Source organism: Salvelinus sp. IW2-2015, unplaced genomic scaffold (assembly GCF_002910315.2).
Source record: "Salvelinus sp. IW2-2015 unplaced genomic scaffold, ASM291031v2 Un_scaffold16294, whole genome shotgun sequence".
Lineage (NCBI taxonomy): Eukaryota > Metazoa > Chordata > Actinopteri > Salmoniformes > Salmonidae > Salvelinus > Salvelinus sp. IW2-2015.
Window position 1 is genome coordinate 118,588 of NW_019957525.1, and position 8,355 is coordinate 126,942.

Here is an 8,355-nt window from a genome sequence, read left to right on the forward strand (position 1 = left end):
TGGAGACGGGAAAGATAGACTGCCTGAACGTGACCTTCTCTCTAACGTAAAACACAAACAGCCCAACACAAAGAGCCTCTACCTGTGGAGATGGGAGAAAGGCAGATTGCCTGAACGTGACCTTCTCTCTAACGTAACACAAAACAGCCAACACAAAGAGCCTCTACCTGTGGAGACGGGAGAAAGATAGACGCCTGAACGTGACCTTCCTCTAACGTAACACAAAACACCCAACACAAAGAGCCTCTACCATGGAGATGGGAGAAAGGCAGACTGCCTGAACGTGACCTTCTCTCTAACGTAAACACAAAACAGCCCAACACAAAGAGCCTCTACCTGTGGAGAGGGGGAAAGGCAGACTGCCTGAACGTGACCTTCTCTCTAACGTAACACAAAACAAGCCCAACACAAAGAGCCTCTACCTGTGGAGATGGGAGAAAGATAGACGCCTGAACTGACCTTCTCTCTAACGTAACACAAAACAGCCCACACAAAGAGCCTCTACCTGTGGAGACGGGAGAAAGGCAGACTGCCTGAACGTGACCTTCTCTCTAACGTAACACAAAACAGCCCAACACAAAGAGCCTCTACCTGTGGAGACGGGAGAAAGGCAGATTGCCTGAACGTGACCTTCTCTCTAACGTAACAACAAAACAGCCCAACACAAAGAGCCTCTACCTGTTGGAGACGGGAGAAAGGCAGACTGCCTGAACGTGACCTTCTCTCTAACCTAACACAAAACAGCCCAACACAAAGACCTCACCTGTGGAGACGGGAGAAAGATAGACTGCCTGAACGTGACCTTCTCTCTAACGTACAACAAAACAGCCCAACACAAAGAGCCTCTACCTGTGGAGACGGGAGAAAGGCAGCTGCCTGAACGTGACCTTCTCTCTAACGTAACACAAACAGCCCAACCACAAGAGCCTCTACCTATGGAGATGGAGAAAGGCAGATTGCCTGAACGTGACCTTCTCTCTAATGTAACACAAAACAGCCCAACACAAAGAGCCTCTACCTATGGAGATGGGAGAAAGATAGACTGCCTAACGTGACCTTCTCTCTAACGTAACACAAAACAGCCCAACACAAAGAGCCTCTACCTGTGGAGAACGGGAGAAAGATAGACTGCCTGAACGTGACCTTCTCTCTAACGTAACACAAAACAGCCCAACACAAAGGCCTCTACCTGTGGAGACGGGAGAAAGGCAGATCTGCCTGAACGTGACCTTCTCTCTAACGTACACACAAAACAGCCAACACAAAGAGCCTCTACCTGTGGAGACGGAGAGAAAGGCAGACTGCCTGAACGTGACCTTCTCTCTAACGTAACACAAAACAGCCCAACACAAAGAGCCTCTACTGTGGAGACGGGAGAAAGGCAGATTGCCTGAACGTGACCTTCTCTCTAACGTAACACAAAACAGCCCAACAACAAGAGCCTCTACCTGTGGAGACGGAGAAAGGCAGATTGCCTGAACGTGACCTTCTCTCTAACGTAAACACAAACAGCCCAACACAAAGAGCCTCTACCTATGGAGATGGAGAAGGCAGATTGCCTGAACGTGACCTTCTCTCTAACGTAACACAAAACAGCCAACACAAAGAGCCTCTACCTGTGGAGATGGGAGAAAGATAGATTGCCTGAACGTGACCTCTCTCTAACGTAATACACAAACAGCCCAACACAAAGAGCCTCTACCTGTGGAGATGGGAGAAAGATAGATTGCCTGAACGTGACGCCTTCTCTCTAACGTAACACAAAACAGCCCAACACAAAGAGCCTCTACCTATGGAGATGGGAGAAAGATAGATTGCCTGAACGTGACCTTCTCTCTAACGTAACACAAAACACCAACCACAAAGAGCCTCTACCTGTGGAGATGGGAGAAAGATAGATTGCCTGAACGTGACCTTCTCTCTAACGTAACACAAAACAGCCCAACACAAAGAGCCTCTACCTGTGGAGACGGGAGAAAGGCAGATTGCCTGAACGTGACCTTCTCTCTAACGTAACACAAACACGCCCAACCAAAGAGCCTCTACCTGTGGAATGGGAGAAAGGCAGACTGCCTGAACGTGACCTTCTCTCTAACCGTAACACAAAACAGCCCACAAAGAGCCTCTACCTGTGGAGATGGGAGAAAGGCAGATTGCCTGAACGTGACCTTTCTCTAACGAACCACATCTCTGCTTTACTTTACCTTCTATAACGATATTTGAATGTTTGGTTTGTTAAATGTGTCACGCCGTGTCAACAGGGGGTCAGAGGGCCTTCTATAACGATATTTGAATGTTTGGTTTGTTAAATGTGTCACGCCGTGTGTAACGTCCATTTTTATAGTTTACTCTGCTACTTGAGTCATCCCTCTCCGCTCTCTCTCTCTCTCAATGCCGCTTTCCACACAGACCTAGCCCCACAGCAATGTTGATGACAACAAAGTTGTTTCCACTTTGCTTCATAATATAAATCCACTAACATTCTATAATTACACTATTAGTTTGTGTMTCTTACATCTGCAAACAGCTAGTTTGTCTTTTCTTAGCAAGTTAAGCTAAATCGTGTTAGCTGCTAATGCTAATCGCTAGTTAGCTGGAGAGCTAGCTAGCTAATAAATGTACTGAAAAAGAGCTAATGGTGTAGGCCTAAATCAGCATGTCGTTTGTGCAACAGTATCTTCTAAATKAAAAAATAATAAGTGAAGCATGAATATGTTGGCTACACGAAGAAACATTTAATGTAGCCTTTGGTTCCTACCCTGTCACAATTACGCCTCCCTGTCATTTTCATTCATTGTCATGTCAACATAACACTGTATTCGAAGTGCCCAATATTATATTCTAACTATTATAAATAGAATAATCATTCTATTTCCATGATTCCAACAGTTCACCCAAGTGTTTTGCTCTAAATCACAAGTCAAATCGCAATTGCAACATTTGGTTAAAAATTGTTTTTTTTGCCCATATCGTGCAGCCCTACGTGGCAGTGTGGATATTATCTCAATTGAGTGCACTGTTCTTGAACTGCACTGTTGGTTAAAGGCTTGTAAGTAAGCATTTCACGGTAAAGTCTACACTTGTTGTATTCGGCGCATGTGACAAATAAACTTGATTTGATTTGAAATACAGAAATTGATGGAAATGCAGGAGATTATTTTTGGTTGAATTTTAATTGAACAGTATAACAATCAGAATGGAGAAAGACCCATTTAAATCACTTAGAATGTACAGGTATGGGTTGCCACCCTAGGGTCACGTGCTACTCATAAAGCAAATTTAGAACTTTTACTATTCAAAAACATCAAATAACATCAAATACCGTCATACTGTCCAAAAAAAAAATATACGGTGATATGATATTGTAGCCATATCGCCCAGCCCTACAAGATAATTAATCTGTGTCGTTTACCATGGGAGCAAATTAAGCATAGTGGGCAGAACAAGCAAGAAGGTAGTCAAAACCAGATCTTACTGCCGCGTTATAGCACGAATTTGCATATTTCTGTTAGCAAAGCCTCCTCTGTGAAGTGTGCACAAACTCATTTTGACCTTTGCACTTCTGCTAAACAATTATAAWTTTTTTTACTTTGGCAAAGTGTCAAGTCTATAAAACGTAGTGCAATGTGTTCATAATAGATTATCGTTTTGGGAACAGAAACATGTATTGAGATCAGATGTTTCATCGATGTCGMTTTTTTATTTTTTATTTTAACCTTTATTTCACCAGGCAAGTCGGTTAAGAACAAATTCATATTTACAATGACGGCCTACCAAAAGGCAAAAGGCCTCCTGCGGGGACGGGGGCTGGGATTAAAATTTAAATAATAATAAAATAAAAAAACATAATATAGGACAAAACACATATCACGAGACAACACAACACTACATAAAGAGAAGACCTAAGACACAACATAGCAAGCAGCAACACATGACAAACACAGCATGTTAGCAACACACATGATGACAACATGGTAGCACACAACATGTAGCAGCACAAAACATGGTACAAACATTATTGGTCACAGATAACAGCACAAAGGGCAATAAGGTAAGAGACAACAATACATCACACAAAGCAGCCACAACTGTCAGTAAGAGTGTCTATGATTGAGTCTTTGAATGAAAAGATTGAGATAAAACTGTCCAGTTTGAGAGTTTGTTGCAGCTCGTTCCAGTCACTAGTTGCAGCTTGTTCCAGTCGCTAGCTGCAGCGAAATGAAAAACGAGCGACCCAGGGATGTGTGGTTTGGGGACCTTTAACAGAATGTGACTGGCAGAACGGATGTTGTATGTGGAGGATGAGGCTGCAGTAGATATCTCAGATAGGAGGAGTGAGCCTAAGAGGGTTTTAAAATAGCATCAACCAGTGGGTCTTGCGAAGGGTATACAGAGATGACCAGTTTACAGAGGAGTATAGAGTGCAGTGATGTGTTTTTAAGGAGCATTGGTGGCAAAGCTGATGGACGAATGGTAAAGAACATCTAAACGCTCGAGAGCACCCTTACCTGCCGATCTATAAATTATGTCTCCGTAATTAGCATGGTAGGATGGTCATCTGAATCAGGTTAGTTTGGCAGCTGGGTGAAAGAGGAGCGATTACGATAGAGGAAACCAAGTCTAGATTTAACTTTTGCCTGCGCTTTGATATGTGCCGAGAGATGGACAGTGTACCGTCTAGCCATACTCCCAAGTACTGGTATGAGGTGACTACCTCAAACTCTAAACCCTCAGAGGTAGTAATCACACCTGTGGGGAGAGGGCATTCTTCTTACCAAAACCACATGACCCTTGTTTTGGAGGTGTTCAGAACAAGGTTAAGGTAAGAAAGCTTGTTATAGTTTGTGAGAGCATTTAACACAAAATCCGGGAGGGCCAGCTGAGTATAAGACTATCATCTGGCATATAAATGGATGAGAGAGCTTCCTACTGCCTAGCTTTGTTGTTGTGACAAGCATGGCTGAGACAAGCATTTTCTACTTTATACACTGCACTCTTGAGAGAGGTAGTTAGCAAACCCGGCCAAAGTCCCCCAGAGACACCAATATTCCATAGCCGCCCCGTAAGAATGGAATGTCTACCGTATCAAAAGCTTTGGCCAAGTCAATAAAAATAGCAGCACAACATGGCTTAGAATCAAGGGCAATGTACATCATTGAGGACCTTTAACGTTGCAGTACACCCATAACTGAGCGGAAACCAGATTACATTACCAGAGAGAATACTATAAGACATCAAGAAAGCCAGTCAGTTGATTATTGACAAGTTTTTTCTAACACTTTTGATAAACAGGGCAAAATAGAAATAGGCCTATTAGCAGATAGGATCAGCTGTAGTCCCCTTTAAATAAAGGATGAACCGTGGCTGCTTCCAAGCAATGGGAACCTCCCCAGAAAGAGAGACAGGTTTAAAAGGTTCAAGATAGCTTGGCGTGATAGGGCAGCAACCTTAAAGAAAAACGGGTCTAAACCACTGACCAGATGTTTTTTTCGTGTCAAGTTCAGGAGCTCCCTCTAGTACCTCGGACTCAAGTGACTGCCTGCAGGCGAGAAACTTTGTAGTGGGCAGGGGAAAAAGAGGAGAAGACATTGTACGAGCGGGCAGGGGAAAAAGAGGGAAACAGTTCGGGATAGTCGCATAGAAGCGGGTGGGAATGAGGAAATGGTTGGACGGGCCAGGAGGCATGGCGAGTCAAATAGGAATCCTGACCTTATGAAGTGTGATTAAAGAGCTCAACATGTGTTTCTTGTCAGTAAGACAACCACACATCATCACATTTAAGGACATGGGCAGCTGTGAGGAGGAGGTGTTTATTCCCACGTCGCTTAACCTTTTCCAGAAACTTCTTGGGTTAACCCACAGAGATAAACTGCTCCTAAAATAACCTACTTTGCTTCGGATTAGCATGAGTGCACTATTTCTCAATGCCCTTGAACGAGAGCCAGTCACCATTCTGGAGGGCATAACACTGGAAATCACGTCAAAACAGGGCTGAAACCTGTTTTAATTCTCATTTTCTTGTAGTGCAGTTTTAAACAACACCACTAAAATATAAAAAAGAAGGTTCAACGTCTTCGACAAGATCAAGCTGATTATATACCATTTTACAGAGACCAGTTCATAAGAAGGCTTGCTCATGAAAGTGTTTAGCAAGCGTCTATGACAAATCAGGACAGCGTCGTTTTCACTGAGCAGCCCATTATGAACACAGTCTGCTTAAACAGTGATCACTAAGGGTCATGCCAGAAAAACACCAGACTATACCGTATAAGGATTATTTGTGGGATAACCATCAAGAAGAGTAGCCTTTTTCGCGTGTTGGATCATACCTGGTGGGATTGTATAATCTGAGAAAAGAGTTAGCAGTCCCATGCTTTAGGACTTGGACACTACAATATTTGGTGGGATCCTGACTTCCTGCGCTGCCCCCAGTGCAGTGTTAGTAGCAACACATCTGCCACGCTTATCCTCAAACACTGGAGCCCCTCAGCTTGCGTGCTCAGTCCCCTCGTGCTATTTCCCTGTTCACCCACGATGCACTGGCCGAACACAACTCCAACACCATCATTAAAGTTGCAAGACTACACAACAGGTCCTGATCACCACAACGACGAGACAGGCCTATAGTGAGTCCAAGACCTGCCGGTGTGCCAGAATAAAACAACCCTATCCCTCACGTAACCCAAAGACTAAGCGAAATGATTGTGTACACAGTGAAAAAGAGACCGAGCACGCCCCTATTCTCATCGACGGGTGTAGTGTGAGCGGTTGAGAGCTTCAAGTCCTTTTTGGTGTGTGTCACACATACAAAAATTAAATGGTCCAAACATACAAGACAGTCATCAGAAAAGGGCAGATAAAGCTATTCCCCATATCTAGACAACTGAAAAGATGTTGGCATTTGGGTCCTGAGGATCCTCAAAATGTTCTACGCTTGAACACGAGAGTATCCTGAGGGTCTATATCGGCCTACAATACATCTACTGGGCTAAGCAGACATGCTCTCAGGTCCGATATAGCTGCTAGCTGTTATTGTTCCTGTCTTTTTATGTTGTTTTTATTTCGTCTCTCACTTCTCTTACGCTATTGTTCACCTGTAATTCCTTTTTTGCACTATGGTTAGAGCCTGTAAGTAAGCATTTCACAGAAGATCTTTGACCTGTTGTATTCGGCGCACGTGACAAATAAACTTTGATTTGGTGAGAAAACGCTCTAAAAGGATTATTCAGCGTTATAGCCCCTGTGACGTGTCTGTGTTACCCCTTCTGTCTGTGGAACAACACAGCTAGCACAGCACATAACACAACACAGCACAAAACAGCTAGCACAACACAAAAGCACAACACAGCACCGCAATGATCAGCTTACAGATGCTTTAAATTATAGGTGTAAACCACATTTAAATTTGAATGAGAAGAGAGACAGAGACAGAGTAGGAGGAGAGGGTGAAAAGGGAGAGAAAGAAAGGGAGGGAGAGAGAGAAAGAGAYAGGGGGAGTGAAAAGGGAGAGAGAAAATAAGACAGAAYAAGAGAGTGAGGGAGAAAGTGCCKCCCTRCCCGTGCCAAGCGAAGACTCACCTTGATGGATTTGCTGTCCGGCGTTAACACCTCCTCTGACAGCTCCATCATCTTCAGGGCCATGAGTGCGATTGGCTTGGCATGGCTGTCAATCTTTTGGTGGAGCCCGCCCGCAACACAGTAGGCGTCGCCTATAGTCTCAATCTACATGGGGATTGGAGGAGAGTCCATGAAGCCATGAGCATTTGATTTGATTTGATTTCAGTATTTTCATAAAATTTAAATATTTTCAGAATAAAAAATTATAAAACAAGTAAAAAAAAAACACTCAAAAGCTGTACTTGACAACAAGAAACACAACTCTCATTTTCAGCCAGTCACAGTCATTTATCCAGAGTAACCATGACAATGGGAACATATGGTTCTCTCTCTCCTCACATGGAGCAGGAAAAGAGAGAGGGGAGAGGTGAAAGTGGAGACGAGAGAAAATGACAGTAGAAAGAGAGAAGGGGAAGAGTCAAGTAAAAAAGTGGAAGGATGAGGAGAGAGGAAGGGAAGGGAAAGAAAAATTGTCTGTATCTGTGCAGGATCAAACCCTGGCGAAGGACGAGAGCTGGTGTAGTGATGGAGGGATGGATAGAGGGAGTGATGGTTGTTAATGGATGGATAGAGGGAGTGATGGTTGTTAAAGGACGAATAATGGGAGTGATGGTTGGTAATGGATGGATAGAGGGAGTGATGATTGGTAATGGATGGATAGAGGGAGTGATGGTTGTTAAAGGACGGATAATGGGAGTGATGGTTGGTAATGGATGGATAGAGGGAGTGATGGTTGGT

General features: G+C 43.8%; 1 protein-coding gene across 1 annotated transcript in view; it reads right to left on the bottom strand.

Moving 5' to 3' along the window:
* The window catches only part of LOC139027412 (guanylate cyclase soluble subunit alpha-2-like), a 57,571-nt gene that overhangs the window by 45,467 nt on the left and 3,749 nt on the right, over positions 1 to 8,355 (bottom strand). Inside the window, exon 4 of the mRNA XM_070442527.1 lies at positions 7,579 to 7,722. Within this exon, the coding sequence (XP_070298628.1) occupies positions 7,579 to 7,722 (144 nt within the window). The remainder of the gene's footprint in view (positions 1 to 7,578; positions 7,723 to 8,355) is intronic.